Here is a 22094-nt window from a genome sequence, read left to right as displayed (position 1 = left end):
ATGCAACGCCCGCAAAAATAAGCCATTCAATCCTCGCTCTAACCCTGTGAAACACGTATTATTATCCCCACTTTATAGATAAGAAACTGAGGCTCAGAAGGCTTAAATAACTCACCAAAGGTCACACAATGAGTGGCGGAGTCAGAACTAGAACCCAGGGACTTTTCCGGTGGTCCAGTGGTTAAGACTCATGCTTCCAATGCAGGAGGTGTGGGTTTCATCCTTGGTCCGGAAACTAAGATCCCACATGACTCACAGCCAAAAAAAACAAAACATAAACAACAGGACAATATTGTAACAAATTCAATAAAGACTTTAAAAATGGCCCACATTAAAAAAAATTTTTTTTAAAAGAGATAATCACAGTGATGTCTCTGTTTAAAAAAGAAAAAAAGAAGAACTAGAACCTAGTAATCTGGTCTCTGCTCTTTTCCACAGGAGACTCCTGAGGCCACACTCCTATCACCTCCCCAGGCCTACGCTCCACCTCAGATAGCACTTAGACCTTTGATGGGACAAAGGGTGGGAAACCACCAGCCCAAGAGACTTGAGATCTGTCAGGAACATACTGCTTGACCATAGGCAAAACTTGACTCTTGGCCTGGTCCCTGCCACCACTGGCGTGATTTGGGAATAGCCATTTGCTCTCTCTGGGCCTCAGTTTACCCATTTGCACAGGTGGATCAGACATCTGTACACTGTCTCCTACTGCTAATCCTATATGCACAGAAGGCCTAAGCTTCCTCTCACTGATCCAGCCAGTGACAATCTCCTCCAAGGAGACATAATCTCCAGCTGCAAGACCCAGTGGGCTCCCCACCTTCACCCCTGGCTTCCAGCTGCCTCTTGGTTTCCAGGGCCTGGCTCCTAGGGAGAAGCTCGGGAGCCCTGTGGGGCCCTGCAGGGAAGCAGAGAACCCACCACCTCTGTGCATCCCTGTTTACTCATCCTGAAAATGCTGCATTTATTAAAAGCAAGTCCCAGGGGGAGGACAGGCCTTATTCAGTCACCACGGAGATCAACCCCTAAGTGCACCATGTTTTCTAAAGCAGAGGTGGAGAAACATCCCCTGAGGAAGACCACCAGGGCCTCAGCAGCCAGAGGAAGGACTTTGGTCTCCTCCCTAAGGGCGACGAGAGCCACCAAATGGCTTTAGGGAGGGCCTCTGTGAGGCAGAACTGAACCAGGCCCCAGCCCAACTCCTGGCTCCCTGCAGATCTCTTTTATGTTGCTATCCATCACCAGAATTTTAGGAGCAACCATAATCCCTCACTTGCTAAACACTTTCATAGACACTGTCTCCTTTGCTCTAAACTAACCTGTGAGTCATTTCATATTCCCTTTTTGCAAATAAGGGAGCTGAGGCTGGAAGGTGGGTGGTGACTGGGCAGCCTGCACGTGAAGCCAAGTGCTGGTGTGGAGCCTGACCTTGTCCTGGGCCTCTGAGCTCAGGCGGGTGCCCTCTTGCTCCCACTTCTCTGGGATGAGGCGCTGCCAGCCCTGGGTGGTCACCTGCTCCCAGAGAGTCCTAGAAGCAGGAACAGGTCCTTTGCCTAGGAGCCGAGGGCTTGGCCTGGGTGCCTCTGGCTGTCCTTACAAATTTCTTGCAGCATCATGCAGCCAGGAGTCCCAGAGGCCTCTATTGAGGCCTGTTGGGAGGCAGGGGGTGAAGAGAGAACACAAATAAGAAAAGAATCAATCGTTCCTCTCCTCCAGCAGCCTACCTCCTAGGTAAGCAGAGATCCAGCACTCAGCACCTCAAAGAGTGATGAGCAATTCTGATAGAAAGAAGTATGCCCATTTTACAGATGAGAGTCTAAGGCTCAGAAAGATAAAACAACTCTCCCAATTCCACCCAGGTGGTAAATGGTGATGCTGGAAATCAAATGGGAGAAGGGAGCAGATGTTTTCTCCAGGAAAACAGTATAGTGTATTTGCAGAGATCTTGGGTGAGATGTCTCCCATTACCTTCATTATGTGATTTAATATTTTCTACTGATACATAATTTGCATATAGGAGAGTTCACTTTAAAATGAGTGGGACCACCGCAATCCAGGCACCTCTGCATGTCTAGTCCTCCACAAAGTCCTCCCATGCCCACTCACAATCCTCCCTCCCACTCCCAGCGCTGGCAACCAGTGGTCTGTTTTATCTTTTCCAAAATCTCCTATGAAGGGACTCACCTGGTGTGTAGTCTCTGGGGCCTGTCTTCTTCTCTCAGCAGAACACTCTGCAGATCTGTGCACATCGATGTGTGCACGTCCATATGAGCGGTTCACGCCTTTTTGTTCTTGAGTAGTATTCCCTGGTATGGATACGTCACAGTTTATCTATCCATCCACTATTTGGTGAATATTTGGGTTGTTTCCAGTCGAGGTCTATTTTGAATTAAGTTGCTAAGGGACATTTGCATACAAATTGTTTTGTGGACAAATGTTTTAATTTCCCTCATGTGAATACATAAGGCAGTCATCACTGAGTCGGAGGTAATTGTATGTTCAACTTTATAAGAAGCATCTGAATGTTCTCCTAAGTGGATGCACCCTTTGCATTCCTACCTAAAAGAATGAGAGTTCCAGATGCCCAACATCCTCCCAACACTTGATGTGGCCAATCTTGTTAATTTTAGCTGTTCTGTGCTATGCTTAGTTGCTCAGTTGTGTCCGACTCTTTGCGACCCCATGGACCATAGCCTGCCAGGTTCCTTTGTCCATGGGGATTCTCCAGGCAAGAATACTGGAATGGGTAGCCATGCCCTCCTCCAGGGATGTTCCCAACCCAAGGATCGAACCCAGGTCTCCCACACTGCAGGCAGATTCTTTACCATCTGAGCTACCAGGGAAGCGCTTAGCTGTTCTAATGGTTATGAAATAGACACTCTTTGCCATTTAAATTCCCCTTTCCCTAACAATCAGTGATGTTGCGTATCTTTTCCTGTACCTATTTGTCATTGTACATTTTCAGTAAAGTGTCCAAATCTTTTGCCCATTTTGAGGGGGGGCATTGTTTAAGAACTCTTTATACATTCTGGATACAAGTCCAGTATCAGATATATTATGTGAAATACCTTCTCCCAGCTTGTGCTGTTGGTTGGTTTTCTCCCATTGTTGTTTTTCAGTTTTTTGTTTGTTTGCTTGCTTTTTGTTTCTTGCTTATTTTTTTGCCTCTTCATTTTCTTACCACTGTCTTTCGAAAAGAAGTTTTAGTTTCAATCAAGTTCAATTTGTCAACCTTTTCTTTTATGGTTTGTGCATTTAGTGCCATCTTGGTCTAACCCAAGGTCACAAAGATTGTTTACAAATGTTTTTCCTCTGTAAGTTTTTGGTTTTAGCTCTTACCTTTAAGTGGATCACCCATTTTGACCGAGTCAATTTTCACATATGATATGAGGTGAAAGTTGAGGTTTCTTTCTTTCTATGCAGAGCTTCCATTTTTCTAACATCATTTACTGGAAAGACTATCATATCCTGACTTTGGCATCTTGTTAAGAACTTACGGTTGTGTGGGTCTATTTCTGGATTTTCTGTTCCATTGTTTTGCGTATCTATTACACCAACGCCAAACCATCTTAGTTAATGTAGCTTCACAGTCAGTCTAGAAATCAGGTAGTATAAATTCTCCCACTTTGTTCTTTTTCAGAATTGTTTTGGATATCCTAGGTCCTCTTTATTTCCATAAAAATGTTACGATCAGTTTGCAATTTCCAAAGAACACCCAGCCTGCTGGAATTCTGAGCGGAATAGCATTACAAGTCTTTTTGAGAACTTGACCATACTGAGACTTCCTTTAGCTATTCTTACACTTCTCTGAGTGAGGCTTTCTAATTTTCCGTGTACAGGTAGCCTGCATCCTGATGCACTGTGAATCGGAATCGCTTTCTTAATCTGCACTCTCAGACTTGGTCAGAGCCCCAGAGGGTGCTCTCGAGGCTCACCTGTCCTGCCCCAGATCTTCCTCGTGTGCATCCAGCTGAGGACCATGGACAAGACTGGATGAGTAGGCGCAGGCTCCCCTTGTGAATGGAGCTCCCAACGATTCCAAACTGTCACCCTAACCTTTAAAAGTGTGTTAACATTTCAGTTGCATTTTCTTACCTGCTTCTCTGTTGACCACTTCCTTCTATGCTCTGCCAGAGGTAGATGAGCATGTGGAGCTTCTCTCTCCCCCGAGGGACTTGTCACCCTCTGAAATGTAACCCACCTGCTTACCTTGAAAACTCAGCCCCATAACAGGCTAAAAGAGGCATGACACTGCAGCTTATTGGCTTCTTATTGTAAGGGTAGAACTGATGTCCTCCTGTAGCTTTCTACATCCTAAGCAGGGTGCGGGTAACTTTTGGTCAGGACCATGGCCTGGGTTTCCAACAGCAACAGTCCCCACAGGGATGAAAGGGCTTCAGGGAGACTGGGAAAGCGGCAAGATTCCACAGGTGGAGGCTGGGGACTTCAAGGAGCCCAAGCCCTGACTCTGGTCTACTCCTATGGCACAGCGACAGCTCATCCATCCTCCATGCTGACTGGATCCCTCAAGCCCCATTCCAGGAATAACCCAGGGACCAACGTCACCCCCCAGGATATCCCTCATCCACCCTCTCTTGCATTTTCTGGTCACATTGTTTTCACAGGTGGGCAAGGCAAATGCTTCCACTGACATTTTTTCAGATGAGCAGAAGGGCTGAGGGTCACACAGAACCTTAGAGCCCACAGGCTCCCTAGAGCTGTCTCATCCACACACAGGACTCTGTGGGGTCCTTGAGGTCAGAGGAGGGTCCTCAGGGCTGGTTTCTTGGTCCCTCTTCCTCCACTTGGGCCACTGCAGTCCTGCTTTGAGATGCTGAGCCCGAACAAAGGTTCCCAATGGTGTAAAAGTTTAAATTCACTGACCCAGTCTAACATCGCTGTTTCTTGTCCTGGCCGTGGAAACTGATCAGAGGTCAGTATCTGGAGCGCTTTGTGAAGGCCTCCGGGGGAGTCTGGGCTCAGTGGGGAAGACTGCAGTGATGGATTGGCAATATCTGCCATGGGCACAAGACAGGCAGCATTGGCATGTTTCCATGTGCTATCCCTGCCCCACGAAATGTGCCAGTACCGCTGTTAGAGCTGGGGTGTTGGAGATCTTAGAGGGCCCCCCTCCACCCATACTACCCACCATGGCGAGGTGGCCTGCACCAAGGTCAGGTACCCTCCCCCAAGGTCCATGAGTCCCCTCCTGCAGGCTACACTCGGAGCACACTGGCCTCCAGTATTCCTTACCCCAGCAGTCCTGAGTGCAGTTCTAGGGCCTGTGGTAGCATCTCCCAAGGTAGCCCCCTACATGTGCCTGGGTCACCACGTATATGCACCCCTAGGTCCAAGTGACAGACGTGTTTAGAAGGGCTAGTTTCCAAGGGGAAGCTGTTTGCACAGGGATATAAATGGAGCTTGGACTTGAAAGCTAGACACACGTGGGTATGTGAGATCCTTGGAGGGGCCTCTGTGCCCTTGCCCTGGGCCTCACAGCTGTCAGGGAGGGGCCTGTGGAACACTCATTGAAAGGGTGTGGTAATGGATTAGTGATGTCTGTCATGGGCAAGGAGTAAGGCGTGGAACCATAGTTTTAAATTATACAGCAATTTCCACATCAGCCCTCCCCGCCCAATAAGACCCATCATGTTCCTTCCACCTCCTGTCCGACATCCCCGTCCTGCATGGACTTTTCCAGGGAAAGAGTGCTCACCACCTTGCAAAGAAGCCACCCCTGTGTGTTTGAACAGCTCTGCTCACGAGCACGTCCTCCATATGCAGACCCCCAAATTCCTCCCAGGTGCTCCCACCCTTTGGACCAAATTCTGAACAGTGACTTGCATGAGACCACACAGCTACTTGGTGGAACAGCCTAAGTGGGACCCCCAGGCCCCCAGCCCTGCTCTTGCCTCTCCACCAAGGTGATGTTCAGAGGAACCCCAGAACAAGTGTGACCAAGGTGAGGAGGCTGGGGGCCAAGTCTTCCTGTGGCTCTGACCCCTCCCTGTCCACCCGCAACCCCAATCATCTTACCAGCCAAGGGCAGTAGAGCTCTGGCTTTGCTGTCCCTTTTTTGCTAAAATGGAGAGAAAAAGAAAAACACACCACAACTTTCTCGGGTCCAAAACAAACACCAAGGACAGTGTTAATAAATACATAAAAATTTAAAGATCTCGACCGCAAAGGCACTTGATACAGGTGGGCTGGGTCGCACAGGAATGGTTCTGTGTGTGTCCCAGCTGCCCTGGGAGGGGGTAGGCAGCAGGTGGAGAGGGCCCCTGGGGAGCCCCTCTAGGGCTTCCATTCTCCAGGGGGTTTCAGGCCGGGGCCCACTGTCCCTATTCCTCTAGCCTGGCTCAGAATGGCCCCTTTGCCCTGGGAACAGAAGAACTGGCCAGCACCTTACGGCCTGCTGAGGGGTCTGGGAGACCCTCTGCATGCCTCCGAGTGAGAACCCCTGGAGAGGTCCTGGGAACTGGGTGGCTTCCAGAGAGCCAGAGGGTCCAGGGAAGTTACCTGCCGTTGGAGGTAACGTGGCGGGGGGCAGCTGAGGCCCTACAGCATGGTGGGCCAGTGTCTCCATGGGGCAGAGGCTCACGTCCTGCCCTGGGGCACTTGGCCCTTGTCAACCCCAGAGTCTGGCTATGGGTGGACTCTGGTCCTCAGCCTTGGAGTCTGGTCACCCTCCTACCCCTACCCAGCACCACAAATACACCTCTGGCCCAGCTTAAGCCAGGTGAGAGAAGACCCCTGACTCTAGCAGGAGTGGTCTTTGATAGAGGGCAACAGCGGATGGGGCTCAGTCTGAGAACTCACGACTCCTCATGCTCCGCCAAGTCACCTTCCAGCTGTGCTCCCTTCATGCACCAAAGCGATGACCACAGTTGCCATTCCTGGTCCAGCCAGGGGTCTAGCACCAGTTAGGAATTCCCTGGATGGTGAGGACACATACTCCAGGCTGTCCATAGCTCCCTTCTCGGGGGGTTGGGGCTGGGGTGAGGTTAGGAGGCCCATCTGTAACCTGGAGGCACTGGAAGTCACAGGACGTGCCATCTGCAGGTGCAGAGGTGGCCACCGACACTGCCGTCCTGCCAGCACACTCCAGCTGGACTCTGCTTCTTGGCCTTGGCTGGAGGAGCTGTCTGCAGCTCTTGCTACAAAGAGCTGAGTCCGAGATGAACTTGCCTCCCACCCACCCTAGGCATGTAGCTGAATTCCCCCAGCCCACTTCCTCTCAGACCACCTGCGAGTATTCCCTCCACCTTCCCTGTCCTGCTTTGCCTCTCTGGGCAGAGGGGCCCAGTAGACAGGGCCTCCACCGGGGTGCTCACGAGTCCTGGCAAATGGATCCAGTGTGGGGCCCGGTGGCAGGTGGTGAGGGAGGGGTGGTAGCAGGCCCTCAGTCCCTGCAGGAGAGACAGACAGGAGCCCCTGAGAGGTTCGGTTCGGTCACCTGGGCTGCTTGCTGAGGTATCTCCGGTTAGGACTTTCCCTGATCTTTTTCTTCCTCATACACCCATTTCACAGGGTGAAAAGTGTCACAGCCCCAAACTAGAACGACATGAAGGCAAATAATTTAAAAGACAGTCCGTGCAGGCCCCCGCCCTGCTGTGTGTCCTCTGAGCCGGGGGTCTCGGGGCAGCACAGAGATTGTAAACTTGACTGGCAGGAAGGGCGAGGCGGGTTCATGTCACCGGGGCTGTGGAGGGAAGGCTGGTGCCTGAATGCTTCGGGTCTTCCCTGAGCAGCCCTTTGTTTTCAGAGGCTGGGGTAGGGGCCCCGGTCCAGCCCCAGGGGGCACTCGGGGAAGTGCCCCGGAATGCTGTAGGGGTTGGTTTCTGGGGAGCAAAGTAGCTTTGGGTCACGGGGGCGCTCGTGCCCAGAGGTCCTGGGAGCGGTGTGGGTTGGTCTCGCTGACGCTGGTCTGATCCCGTTGGCCCCGCAGAGGGCTCCACAGCATCTGGAGGGGCCACGGGTGCTGAGAAGGGGCTCCCAGGAGTGGAGAAGGGTGGTGGTGAGGCCAGGCCAGGGTCTAGGCTCAAGGTCTTCTTGGTGCAGGACTCGCAGCACAGCCGGTGGAAGCCGGGGATGGAGCAGTAGCGATCGAGCTCTTCCGTCTGGCAGAAGATGGACCTGTCCCGCACGCAGAGCTCCGCTGCACACACAGCACAAAGACTGATGCTGGAGGTGCCCATCCACCAGGTCCCACTGCCTACTCAGTCCTTCATCTCCCACCCTCACCACCTCCCAGTCAACCCTGAGGAATCTGGTCCACTCCGGCCAGGACCAGGCAGCTGGTAACGCAGTGTGACAAGCAGCCTAAACGTCCTGCCACCAGTCAGCACGCATGTGAAACGCTAAGCCCCCTTACCACTAACTGTGGCATCAAGCAAATCTAGGTTCCATTCAAGGCTGTACCACTTAAAAGCTGCGAGGCCTTAAACTCTTCAACCCTCAGTTTCTTCTGTAAAAACGGAGATAATGCTGACATTTAAATAATAATAATATTATTGAAAATAGCATTTAAAAAGTTTCTGGCATAGAGGGGTGCTCACCATATTAGTTTTGTTTGCTTTGGCTTAAATGTCATCAAAAAACGGTTTTTGCATTTTTGTGATAACTTCAGGTAGGTCTTTCCAGACAATGTGAGGTCAGGAGCTTAGCTTTCTACTAATTTTTGCCAGGGAAAGAGAAAAGGAGGAGAAGGAAGGGGAGAGGGAGGGGACAAGGAAGAAGGGGGAGGGGGAAGGAGAAAAAGCGAGGAGAGAAAAGGTAGGGTGCAGGCTAAGGGGAACGAGAAATGTTAGGGAAAATGGAAAACAAGTGGCCTCTAGATGGCGCCAGAATTCTAGGACCAGAGTGAGAGCTCCCCTTCGCTCCCCAGAGTGAAAGGAAAGGAAACCAGACGCTTGCACTGCTTGCTTTCACCGTTTGAGCCTCAGCATAGGAGCAGAGCAGCAGCAAGACTTGAGCCAGGAGATAACCTGAAGACATTTAATCAGACCCCTTTGTTTTACAGATCAGGTTGCTGCGCTCAGAGAGGTTCACAGATGTGCACGAGGTCACACAGCCAACCAACTGGTCGTCTCATTAGGAGTCAGGGTCTGGGATCTTTCTGCTACTCATCTTGACAGACCCTGGTCCTTGGGACAGTGAGAAAGGGAAATAGAGAAGAAGCCTAGGAAGGAGCACAGAACATAAAGCCTAGTAGGTTCTTGGTTAATATTTATTAATAGATGGATAGGCAGATGGATGGATGGACGGGCAGATAGATGGAAAGATGAGAGGGTGAACTGACGGGCTCAGGATCATGAAGCAGAGAGAAATGACTGCTACTGTTTTTGTTGATGTTAGCTGGCAGCTAGGCAGGAGTGCATACGTTATCATTTAATTCTCTCAAAAGCCGTATAAAGACAGCTCAGAACTACCACTGCCATCCCCAAACCTTGGAACCAGATATGATTCACAATTCAGAACTTTGGAAGTTAGAAAAGTAATCTTCACCGTATTCATATTATATAACACCCCTGGTGGGCCTGAGGGGTCACCTTGTAACCAAATATGTCAATGTTTCTGTAACAAAAGAATAACTAATTTCTTGTCCGTTCAGTTCCGATTTTGCTGCCCAATGAGTCTGCACCAGATTCAGGGAGACATTTGCAGCTTTCAATTACTCTGGAACAGCAGATAAGGAACCATGGGCCATTACAAGCATCACCTCCCGCTCACAGCTGAGGAATCCAAGGCTGTGAGGTGGTGATAGTCACCTCAGGAGGCTAAGGTCACGCGAACAGACTGGAAGCTGGGTCTGCTCCACTGCACGGCCCATGCTCGTGATGCCAGACACTGGGAGGCTGGGAAAGGGATACGGTCCAGAGATATACTTACTGGATGATATCTTGTTGATGGGATCCAGAGGCCCAGACTGTGGCACCCACTGCCCCTCTGGGGTCACAAGTTCCCGGACATCAGCTTTCACTGTGGAGTTCTGGAGATTTCCTGGGAGGGGCGGGAAAGAAGCTCTAGTACTGGGGGTACCAGTGGGCTGGGAAGCCAGTCAGGCTGGGCCTCAGATCTAGGCCAGAGAAGCTGGCCAACCCCCATCCTACCCGGCTCACCTCCGCAGGCGGGCAGGCTGCAGGCCTGGACCATGTCCGGCTTGGCCCCCTCACACTGCCCCAGACTGTTGGCGTTGGTCCGGCACACCACCTGCCGCTGCTGGATGCCCTCTCCGCAGGTGACAGAGCACTGTCGTGGAGGGTGGGGGGGGGGAAGGGGGGGGGAGGGCAGGGTGGGGGCGGGCCAGGCCGGGGTGGGCAGAGAGACAGAGGAAGGAGGCGGTGAGCTCCGAAGCCCAGCCAATGTGCAGGACAGAAAGGGTATAGAGGAGGGTGCTAAGCCTCTGCTTGACTTGATCCTTGACTAGGATGCACAAGGACTGCACTCAACAGCCTCTCCAGGTCAGTGCAGCAACTTCAAATACTCCGCTGCTGCTGCTTAGCCACTCAGTCGTGTCTGACTCTTTGTGACCCTGTGGACTGTAGCCTGCCAGGCTCCTCTGTCCATGGAATTCTCCAGGCAAGAATACTGGAGTGGGTTGCCATGCCCTCCTCCAGGGGATCTTCCTGACCCAGGGATTGAATCCGGGTCTCCCACATTGCAGGCAGACTCTTTACCATCTGAGCCACCAGGGAAGCCCAAATATTCCTCAACTAGGTGGGAAAGAGCCACTGTCTTCATCTTAGAACCCCCGAACCTCCCCACCTCCTGGAGGGGGCCTGCGGGACCCCCTTCCAGCACTACCGCTTATGTCCACTGTGTCTAGTTTGTACCTGGGTCCTCAAATAATTTGTGTATCACCCTGCACACTCCCTGTTGCCATCCACCAGTCCAAGGGACCTGGGGCAGGTCTATGCACTTGATGATACTTTGTCAAGGGGATGCAGGAACCCAGACTGTAACACCAGTTAAGCCAAGAGAGCTAGGTGTCGGGGTCCCCACAGACCCCTCTAGCTCTGACATTCAATGACTTTGCTTTCCAAAAGTCAGCATGCAGAGACATGCTCAAAAGTGTCCTGGCATGGGTGCCAGGAGCAAAAGGCCATTGGTGAGGACCGCCACACACACCATCTCCTGGACCCCCCATGCTCTAATAGATGGGTAGGGTCACTTCAAGAAAAGCAAGGGAGGGTGCCCCATGTGACCAAGTCACTGGGCTTGTTTGTTTGGGGCTTTCTTTTGGCCACTCCACACGGCATGCAGAACTCCCCCAACCAGGGATCAAACCCATGCCTCCTGAGGTCACTGGGTTTTGCGAGCACTGAGCACAGCCTCTTCTAGTGGGATGGGAAGGACTTGCAAAGGTCCACTTCGCATACGGGGGCAGGTGACGACCCAGGGAGACCCAGGGGTCACACACCACACAGAACCACGGGACCAAGACAGCTCATCTTCCCAGGATGAAGAGTTAGAGCACAATAGCTCTGGAATGTTTCTGCCCAGTCTTACAGGGCCAGTGATCTTCCACCAGCTGTCGCCTGTTTTCTGTAAGGGGTCCCTTACGGACCAGCAATCTGTCTGTTTTACATTCAAACAATAAAGCTATATGTTACGGAGAAGAATATAAAATCTGCATGGGTTGTGTGGGGATTTTTAGTTATTTAAGATACTCTGTTTTGGACTTCTCTGGTGGGCAGTGGATAAGAATCCACCTGCTGATGCAAGGGACATGGGTTTGATCCCTAGTCCGGGAAGATCTCACACGCCTCAGAGCAACTAAGCCCGTGGGCCACAACTATTGAGACTGAGCTCTAGAGCCTGAGAGCTGCAACCACTGAGCCCTCGTGCCCTGGAGCCTGTGCTCTGCAACAAGAGAAGCCGACGCAATGAGAAGCTCGTGCACGACAACTAGAGAGCAGCCCCGGCTCTCCGCAACTGGAGAAAGCCTGCATGCAGCAACAAAGACCCAGCGCAACCCCCCAAATTAATAATAATAAAAATCAAATACTCTGTACCGTGCACTACTTCAAGCCTACAGAAAAGTATGAGGAAGCTGGTCATGAACGCCTGTTCAAACAGCCCACTAGCAAAGTCAATAAATCAGCATTCTGGCATATTTTCAAATATTGTGCTGTGTCTTTTTAAACTACATAAATGGTAGCCCCATTGGAAGTATTTTTGTCCTTCATACGTCAGTGTTTTTTCTCACCTATTTTTCTGAGGTTTATCTATGTTGATAAGTACAGTTCAAGTTTATTTATTTTTCTTGCTGTATAGTATTTTATTACATGAACAGACCAAGGGGGTTTTTTCGGTATAATTTCCTATGGATGGATAGACATATATATAATATTTCCTGATATTTTTCTATTATAATAGGCGTTATTGTGCTTATCTCTGTGATCAGCTGAAGTTTCAAAAATTATAGTCAAATATACAGACCATACAATTTACACTGTGACCACTTTTAAGTGCATGGTTCAGGGGCATTGAGTGTATTTACACTATTGTGAAACCCTCACCACCCAGCTCCAGAACTGATTCTTCTTCCCAAGCTGAAACTCTGCACCCATTAAACATTAACTTCCCACCCCCTCTCCCCCAGCCCGCTGGCAATCACCCTTCTACTTTCTGTCTCTATGGATTTCACTGTTATGGGTACCTCACGTTAAGTAATCACACAGTATTCGTCATTTTGTGTCTGGCTCATTTCACTCTACGTCATGTCTTCAAAGCTCAAACCCAGTGAATTTTCAAGAAAACACAAGACCCTGTGGTCCCTGGACCATTCCACAGCCTTCTTATCGTCTCCCTTTTCTTTCGCTGACCTCGCAACAATGAACTTGCTACAGAGCTGCCAGAGTGATCTTTAAACCTGAAACCAGAGCTTGTGATACACGTTAAAACCTTTCAAGGTTCCCACTGCTCTCAGAATAACTAACTCCTCATAAAGCCCTGCAGCATCTGACCCCTGCTCACCTCTCCAAAGCCATCCTACAACCCCTGCCCCTCCCATTCAGCTCCAGTCCCTTTCTGTTTCTGGAATGTAACAAGGTCGTTCCTGCCTCGGGGTCCTCCTGTGGCTCATGCCTCACGTCACAGCTCTAATGTCACCACCTCAAAGAGGCCCTCCCTGATATGTTATCCTGTTTACTTCTGCTCAGGTCCAGCTGCAGCTGGTGCATGCTTCTGTCTCTGGTACTTGTCTCCCATCTCCCTCACTGGACTGTAAGCACCACAAGGACAAGAATCGGGTCTGTTGGAAATGGGTTCTAGGCATTCTTAGCACAGTGCGCCTGCAATGTAACTGGCACTCAGTAAATACTTCCTGAATGCAAGAATGTGCTTCAGGGACTTCCCTAGTGGTCCAGTGGCTACGATTCTGTTCTCCCAATGCAGGGGGCCCAGCTTCTATCCCTGGTCGGGGAACTAGATCCCACAGGCCACAGTGAAGATGGAGGATCCTGGTGAGACTCAGCACAGCCAAATAAAAATAAATACTAAAAAGAATGTGCTTCAATTCGCATATCTAAAACACAGGGATATTAGCCCAAGCCTCCTAGCTCTCAGTGAAGGTCAAAGCAGATACTGAATAATATAAAGGCCGAGAACAAACCCATGTTCCAGCATACATGGGAGCTGATGGACTCAGTTTTGAGAAAAATCAAATCAGATGCAGGGAGAGAAATTCAACCAGAAACTCTGCCTGCATGGACAACCAGAACTCTCGGCAGCTCCCCTCCCAGACCCACCTCTTTCTGGACTTCCAGGGTAAGTGCCTATTAGCCCAGCCCCTCGCACCCTCTGAGAACAGCTCACCTGGGACCAGGCTCCTGTCCGCCACTGGAGTGGACAGGGCACGCGCAGGCAGGGCCGACGGGCCTCAGGCCGCTCCCCGGGGCAGGCCTTGGCCGGCATGGCCTTGTGAGTACCGTTGGTGAGGGGCAGCAGGCACTGCACCCCCCGAGTCTGCACCCCGAGCTTCCCACAGCTCCGGCTGCAGGTGCCCCACTCCTCCGTCACCCACCTGGAGACAGACAGGGAGAAAGGTAGAGGGAAGGCAGGACTGTGGCATACTTTCTCCCAGAGCTGCTCCCACCCTCCGAACCACAGGAGGCAGGAGCCAGAGAGAAGGGCTGGGCTTCAGAATACTTGGGGGCCAAGCCATCCACCTGACTCTGCAGCCACCGGGTGTGCGGCCTTAGGGAGGTCACTTATTCCCTCCTCAGTTTCCTCGTCTAAAAAAACAGGTATAATGCCTATTTAAATCCTGCCACCCTGCGGGTCCTTGCACCCTGCAAGCTCTTGACCACTCTAAGCTACAGTTAGCCCACCTTTACATCAGGATTCTTTCAACACTCTGAATTTTCCTGGTAGCCCAGTGGTTAAGACTTTGCCTTCCAATGCCAGGGACATGGGTTCAATCTTTAGTTGGGGGACTAAGATCCCACATGCTGCAGGGCGACTAAGCCCGTGTGCTGCAAACCACAGAGCTCATGAGCTCTGGAGCCCACATTGCAACTAGAGAGTCCGTGTGCCACAACAGAAGCAGAAGTACCCCAGCCTCCAGGGGGGTCTCAGGACAGTTAAAGGACATGTATACGTAAAGCATGTGGCGGAGTGCTTGGCACACAGCAGGTGTGTCATAAACGTAGGCTCTGTCACCATCACCGCCAGTGCCTGCAGAGCTTTGGCTCATCAGCCAAGCTGGTGGTCTCCAAGCATCTTTTAGCTTTAGCCACAGAGCAACTTCCCAGTGGCATCTTAAGCAGATGCCCTCTGGAAGAGTTAGACCAAAGCAAAACCGCTCTTGTCTAGAAAGAGAAAATGCAAGATCCCTGTGGCAGGATGGAGGGAGGGCAGCCCCCAAATGCCACTCCTCTGTTTCCTGAGACACCGTTCAGTAAACCAAGGGTTTCAGCCAACCCCTTCCTTTAGAAAACAAAACAAAAAGCCCTCAAACTTCACCTGGCATTTAACACATGAAGAAACAAGCCATGTTTCTGGTGGATGACCTGCTGAGGGTCATGAAGGCATTAGCCGCACATGCTCTGTGACCACCAGTGTCTGTGTGGAAAGTGGCCGGAATAAAAAGTAACGCATCAAAGAAAAGCATGGAGGGCTAGGGGGCTGGGGACCGTGGCCTGGAGCTGGACACAGGGAGGCCATGGCAGGCTCGAGCACCGGCCACCAGCTCCCACCCTGGCCCCAGGCCCCTCCGCCCTACAGGAGCAGAGCTGCTATGGGTCAGCAAGGATGAATCGGAATCCCCTCCCTAACCCTGAGAGGACTCCAGGGAGGCAGGTGGGCGGACTTGGTTCTCTGTGGTTTCCTGCCAGCCCACTACCCTCGGCCCTGCCTGAGGGCCACTAGAGAAGCCTGCTAGGGGCTGAGGGGGTGCTGGGCAACAGGCTCAGAGGCCAGATCTCGATCCTACACCAATCACGGCTCTTTTCTCCCCTAAGCCCCAAGAGAAGAGAAAAAAAGCCTCTCTTTTCTCCAAATACCCCCAAGAACATGACCCTGTGCTCAGAAGAGCCAGGGAATCCCAATCAGGGGCTAGACCGTGGCTGGGAGCTGGCAGGCCAGGCCATGTGCCTGGGCCCCAGATGACTGGCCAGAGGAACTGGTGGACATGCCCCAGCCTCGGCCCTGGAAGCACTGAGCTCCTCTTCACCTCCATGGACCCCCTGGATCATGGAGAGAAAGCTGGGTCCACAGATCGGGCCTCAGCCTCCCCACCTGTAAAAGGATGCTGGGAGGGACAGAACAAAGGCGGCATCTTCCTCTTTCTGGGAGTGAAAGCTAATCTAGAAACCTCAGAGGGGATGGATAGGCAAGGAGGGCAGTGCTGGCCATGGGCAGAGTCTGGTGTGTGGGTACTCTCTGCTCAGAGTCCCGGCTGCAGGGTCTGTGTGCCCCCACGCTCCAGTGCTGGAGGAGCACCCCTCATTCTGAGGTCAGGGCTGCGGGACGTCTGTGTTCAGCCACCTCGTCCCTCCCCCGGAAGCACTCACCCTGGCTGGGCGCATGCGTGCTGGTTGCAGCGCCGGCGGATGGGCTTGGGCCTCTTCCTGTGGTCGCACAGGTGCCGCTGGACCATGTGGTGATCTCGTCGGCGCCGGCAGCCGTATTTGGTGAACTGGATCCCTGGAAGGAGGGCAGCCTGCTGTGGGGGCTCAGTTCTGCCAGGCCCCCCACTATCCTGGCCCAGAGCCTCAGGGACTGTGAGCTCTGAGTCCCACCTCCCTCTGGGCCTGTGCAACATCTCCTCCCAAAGTCACTTTCTAAGGAAGCCACCAGCCCATCTCAGGTGTCCCTGCCATAGTGCAGGTGGGGATGTGGCTCTGCACCACAGCCTCTCCGCACAGAGGGGGAGCCCTTGCAGGGCAGAGACCCTGACCCAGGCTTGTCTCTAGCACCCCCAGCCCAGCCCCAAGGCCCTGCCCAGGCAGGCTGTCACACCCCAGCGACCTTGATGGAGAAACTGAGGCATGAGCTGGGGCCACGGTAAGTGGAGACAATTTCAGCCCCCTGACCCCTCCTGCTCCTCTCCCGAGAGGCCCTGGGCTGCCCCACAAGGGGGCTGCAGTCAGGCAGGCTGGTACCTCCTCCACAGGCCTTGGTGCAGGGCGCCCAGCTCTTGAGTGCCCACTCGTAGGTGTCTGTCTCCTCCAGGAGCACATTGTTGCTCCCGATAAGGGGCAGCAGGTCCTCGTGGATGATGTACTTGTAGGCCAGACTGCTGCGGGGGCCACTTTCAGCTGGGGGGAGTACCTGAGGGGAGACGGAGGAGGTGGCACAGGACTGGAGGGCGGGGAGCAAGGTCAGCATAGGGAGACCAGAGAGGAGGAGTCACCAGGGAGGATGTGGGGTCAGAAGCAGAACCAGTGGAAGCCAGGAGCGGGTAGCACCGAGTATGGCCTGGGGAGGACTTTCAGACCCATAGCCACAGGAAAACTCAGGCCAAGCACCTACTGCGTGCCTGGCCTGAACAGCCTGTGTGCCCATCAGTGATTCTCCCTCCCACACACCTAAGTTCCAACAAGGGCAGGAACCATGTCTGCTGGTCTGTCCTGCTCACGAGAGCACTCACACTGCCTGTCTCTAGAAGATGGTCTACAATAGAGATTCTTATCAGATATATGATTGCAAATACTTTCCCCCATTCTGTTCAGGTAATCTTCTCACTTTCCTGAAAATGTCTTTTCATGTACAAAAGCTTTCAATTTCCATGAAGACCAGTTTATTTCTCTCTTTTTTTTTTCTTTCATTGCTCATGCTTTTGGTTTCGTATCTAGGAATCCAAGGTCATGATTTATCCCTCTATTTTCTCCAAGAGTTCTATGGCTTTAGCTCTTGTTCTTGGGGCTTTGATCTATTGTGAGCTGATTTTGGTAGACGGCGTGAGGCAGGAGTTCAACTTCATTCTTCTGCCTGTAGATATCCCATTATGCAAGCATTGTTAGTTGCGGAGATCCTTCTTTCCCCATTGAATATTCTTGGTATTCTTGTTGGAAATCAACTGGCCATAGGTGTACGAGTGGGCAGTAAATATAGCATGAACAGGAAGCACATGTTGGATTGAATTAATATACTGACACCGACTGGCTTCAGACCCTGTCCTCTAGGACCTCCCTGACCAGGGAGAGTATCACCAGAAATAAAGCATGTCCAGGGCCTCCCTGTCACCAGTCAGTGACAACAGAGGCTCTCCTGACCTGGTCTCCTAAGTTAACAATCCCTGATCCACAAGCTCTGGCTTATGGTCTAGGAAGAGGAGGTGTGGGCAGAGGTGGGCCCCAGCTGGGACAGTAGCTGGCAGTGTCAGACAGCACCCATGAGCCACAGGCCATTTGACGCACTTGCTGGCAAAGTCACAATGCAAGTGGACACCAGAAGATGGCAGAATAACAGGGGGAACCAACCCAGGTCCTCCAGCTCCTCCTGGGCCCTATCTCTGAGCTTGCATTATGGAGGACAGGCTCCCTGAAGGGGTGTCTCTGACTGGACAGTGAGACAACAGTTTCTTTTTCCCTTCTCACTTCCCATCCTACAAGCCTGGAAGTACGAAGGGCATCTTGGCCTTGTCCAGGCTCCCAAAGACACCTGAACAGGAACAGAAGTGTTGGCTCAGCAGCAGAGACAGGGGGTTAGGGGACTGGGCTGGGGCAGCAAGGTGAGTGGGCAGGGGCCACCATGCGGGCGAGGGCTCACCAGGACAGTGACGGCTTCGGGCAGGGGGCCACTGGTTTTGAGGCTCTCCTTGGCATCCTCCACCACGTACTCCCACTCCAGGCCCATTGCGGTGAAGGTCCGGCTCGTGGCTTCCTTGCCCTTGGGGTTGAGGATGAAGCTGCCTGTGACCTGGTTCTTCACCGCTGGCCATGGGGAGAGGGTCACACAGATTTCTATTCCCCTCCACAGGAGCATGAGCCACACCTCGGGGCTTCAAGGCCGTCCCCACGGGTCCCTCGGGGCTCTTGCCTACCTGTCTCTCTGTCCCCACCTGAGCCTTTCCCCAGTCAGATGGGTCGTGCCACTGCCCCCTGGCAGCACCCCTGCCTCTGGACTCTGGTGCACACCATTCCTCTCACCTGGTCTCCCCTTCTTCCTGCCTGACAGATCTCCACCCACATTTAAGGCTCAGCACAGTAACAACCTCTATGCTGCTGCCGCCACTAAGTCACTTCAGTCATGTCTGACTCTGTGCAACCCCATAGACGGCAGCCCACCAGGCTCCTCTGTCCCTGGGATTCTCGAGGCAAGAACACTGGAGTGGGTTGCCATTTCCTTCTCCAATGCATGCATGCATGCTAAGTCAGTTCAGTCGTGTCCGACTCTGTGCAACCCTATGAACAGCAGCCCACCAGGCTCCTCTGACCACGGGATTCTCTAGGCAAGAATACTGGAGTGGGTTGCCATTTCCTTCTCCAAACAACCTCTATAGCAGAGCATAAAGGCTAAGAGTATAGGCTCTGGAGTTAGACTGATCTGGGAAAATTACTCAGAGTCCTTGTGCTGCCTCAGTTTCACCATGTATAAATTTTGAATGCCCTTTGAGGATAATCACAGTATCCCATGCTCACCTACCCTGCCAAGAGGCTCTTGGGACAATTAAAGTTCATATATGTAAAGAACGAGGCTGTGTGCATGGCATGCAGTTGGCACATAATAAATGGTAGGCACTACTACTGGCATCAAAGCGGCGTCTGAGTTATAGTTGCAATTACAGACATCCTGTCTCTCCCACAGCCTGTCAGGATATCTCCTCTACCTCGGTGTCCCTGGCCCAGAACAGGGCTGAGCACAGAGTGGGTGGATAAAAAAAAATCTGTAAACGTCTACCCCTTACAGTCCCAGCCAGTGAGTAACTCACAGCCTACAATTGGAGCTGGCTGGCGGGCAGGAGGTGTGTAGGCTGCAGACACCCCAGCAAAGGCCCCGATTCACAGCTTTATTCACCCTGGAAGCACCAGGGGTCGGAGAAGAGCTGCACCCTGGGACCCGAGCCCCCAGCCAGGTGGGGAGGACAAAGGCTCTGGAGCCCTGGGGTGTCCCCACCTGGGGTAATTATAACATAAGAGCCAGGGATACAGGGCACCAACCACAGGCTGGTCACTCTGCTCACTGCCAAAGTGCAATCCTCACATGCATTCTGAGGTTGGTGCTGTTATTAATCCAGATGGGGAATCAGAGGCTCCGAGATGGGCAGGGGTGTGTCCTGGACATGCAGAGGCCGCTGGTCCAGCTCTCAGGAGGGCCAGCCTCTTTAGTGAGCGGGAGGAGAGATGCCCCTACCCCCAACAACCTCATCTGGCCCAGCTCCAGAATGGCCAGACCCTCCGGGCTAGCGCCAAGCATCGCCTTAGGCAGGGCCCTTGTCTGTCCCCATAGCTCACGGCTACTGCTATCCCCCAGTCCCTGGCTGTACACCCCACCTTCCAGGGGGTGGTGGGCTGGACTCTCCACCATCCAAGTCCTACCAGCTCTGAGCCCAGGCCCTACGACTGACCTGCTCCATATTTCCAGCAACTCTCTTAACCTCTCAGGGCCTCAGTTTCCTCAACTGCAAAATGGGGTAAAAAGAAGGTTGTCATGAGGCTCCAGCAAATGAAGAGTGCCAGCTTCCGGCCCCACACACAGTGGGTGCTACAAGCACAGCTTCTCTCCCTTCACTTCCTTTCAGAGTCCATGCCCCTAAATTCCAGGAGTGCCAGACGTGTTTGGACAGGGCCTTGGCCTTCACTGCCAAGGCGGCCACCTGTCCCAGGCTTCTCCAGAGAGCACACACCCTGTCAGCACACATGTGCACACACGGGCACATGCACACACACTCACACATGTATATTCTGCACACTTTTGCCAGGGTTGCTGTGGATCTCACACACATAATAGTCACACAATCTGTGCCAACGACAGGTCTCAGCTCTGCTTCCTTCCCACACAAGCTCCTGGAGAGCTCTAACCCTCAGGGACTCATCCCACAAGCCTCTACCCCAACCTCCACAGAAGCCCGTCTGCTACCTACAAGCCCATCGAGCTAGCTCCCTGGGAAGGCTAGACATCTGCACAGGGTAGGGATGGATGGAAGGAGCTGGACAGGCAGCCCAAGGGGCTGCTGACAGTATGGAATCATCCGTAGGGCTGCAGTAAGAGAAGTATTTGTAACCACCTTCTTTCAAGGGCAAATGACCTTCTCTCCCTGCCCCTGTCCCTCCCCAGCCCCTGTGCTGGCACAATTCCCCAGAGCCAGACAGGCAGGTGTGCAGGGAGATGGCCTAGCCAAAGCCCTCCCATCTCACAGCCAGAGGTGTGGCTGGCAGGGCACGCGGCTGGGAGATCGGGCACCAGGGTCCAGACTGGCTCATCCTGCAGGTGAATGAGGGTGCACAAATCGCCCATAACCCACTTAGGGCCTCAGTTTCCCCTTCTGCCTACTTCAACTCCACTCAGGTGCCTTCCAGACCAGGTGAGGAATTTGTACAGCTGGGCTAATGTAAATGCACAGAGAGTGCAAGTTCCCCAGGAGACCTTTTAAATGTTTTCTATTATTTTAATAATAACCTAAAAACACGACTGTTGGCATTTTTGTAATATATGAACTTTCCCAGAGATGTTACATTTTGTGTTTGTGTTCATGATGAGCTGGTAACAAGCAGTGCGACTTGGTGGCTGTGGTAGGTAAGAGGGGGTTCTGGACAGGCCATGGCCCAGGGCCATCACAACCACGCACCCTCTGTAAGGAGTCTGAACATAGGCAAGTGTGGGGAACCCAGCACTGCCCAGCGTGTGGGCAGCAGCCTTCTGCCCCCTGCTCACCAGGAGCCTGCTCCAAACCATACTAATGTGCTTTCAATCGAGATAAAATTCACATTGAATACAACTCTGCCTTTTAAAGGGTGCGATTCTGTGACTGTGTAATCACCACCACTATCTAATTCCAGAACATTTCATCACCCCTGAAAGAAATCTGAGACCCATTTGTAGTCACTCACCATTCCCCTCTCCAGCCCCTGACAACCATCAACCTACTCCCTGTCTCTATGGATTTGCCTATTCTGCACATGCTCATTTTTTTGATGCCAATTGTAGTTTCAGCAAAACCAGAATGAAGCAAAGAAACACACAAAAATCTCCCCTTCTTACACTTATGGGCTTAATTTTAATTCTACTGATTGATTTGGGGGGCTGTCATTTTTGATGTCTTGGTTTTAAGCTGTATAACTGCTGCATGTATAAAGGGTAGGCATCCAGCTTAGAGATTCTGTGTTTAAGCATCATAATAATAAGAATAATTGAAGGGTCCCTCTGGTAGACTGCAAAAACAGCCACAAATTCCTCCTATTCCTTTGGTTCACCCCTTTGCACTGTGATGTACCACATCTCCCATTAGGAGATACTCTCCTTCTACCTCTTGAGTCTGGGTTTGGCCATGGCTTGTTTAGACCACTCGGACATGAGAAAGCAGGACGCAAGCAGAGACCTGAAATGGGCTTGCACATCGGGGTTTGCCTGCTCTTGCCACTCCTGAGGACCATGCAACAGATCCCACGTGCATAATCCCAGGCTAGCCAGCTGGGGACATGACC

At 52.3% G+C, this 22094-nt stretch overlaps 1 protein-coding gene across 2 annotated transcripts in view; it reads right to left on the bottom strand.

Moving 5' to 3' along the window:
• Window positions 1–6148: 6148 nt before the first annotated feature.
• ADAMTS14 (ADAM metallopeptidase with thrombospondin type 1 motif 14) overlaps window positions 6149–22094 on the bottom strand; it is a 95251-nt gene continuing 79305 nt past the window's right edge. The window contains exons 16-22 of one of the 2 annotated variants that reach the window (XM_005226362.5): window positions 18220–18383; window positions 16611–16779; window positions 16020–16152; window positions 13822–14029; window positions 10122–10251; window positions 9892–10002; window positions 6149–8158 (exon numbers count right to left, since the gene is read on the bottom strand). In XM_005226362.5, coding sequence (XP_005226419.1) covers window positions 7689–8158; window positions 9892–10002; window positions 10122–10251; window positions 13822–14029; window positions 16020–16152; window positions 16611–16779; window positions 18220–18383 — 1385 coding nt within the window. In that variant the 3' untranslated portion in view covers window positions 6149–7688. The remainder of the gene's footprint in view (window positions 8159–9891; window positions 10003–10121; window positions 10252–13821; window positions 14030–16019; window positions 16153–16610; window positions 16780–18219; window positions 18384–22094) is intronic. The other variant, NM_001192247.3, reaches the window with a different exon arrangement.

Source organism: Bos taurus, chromosome 28 (assembly GCF_002263795.3).
Source record: "Bos taurus isolate L1 Dominette 01449 registration number 42190680 breed Hereford chromosome 28, ARS-UCD2.0, whole genome shotgun sequence".
Lineage (NCBI taxonomy): Eukaryota > Metazoa > Chordata > Mammalia > Artiodactyla > Bovidae > Bos > Bos taurus.
The sequence above is the reverse complement of the archived record's forward strand: the minus strand, read 5'-3'. Positions and strand labels throughout refer to the sequence as shown.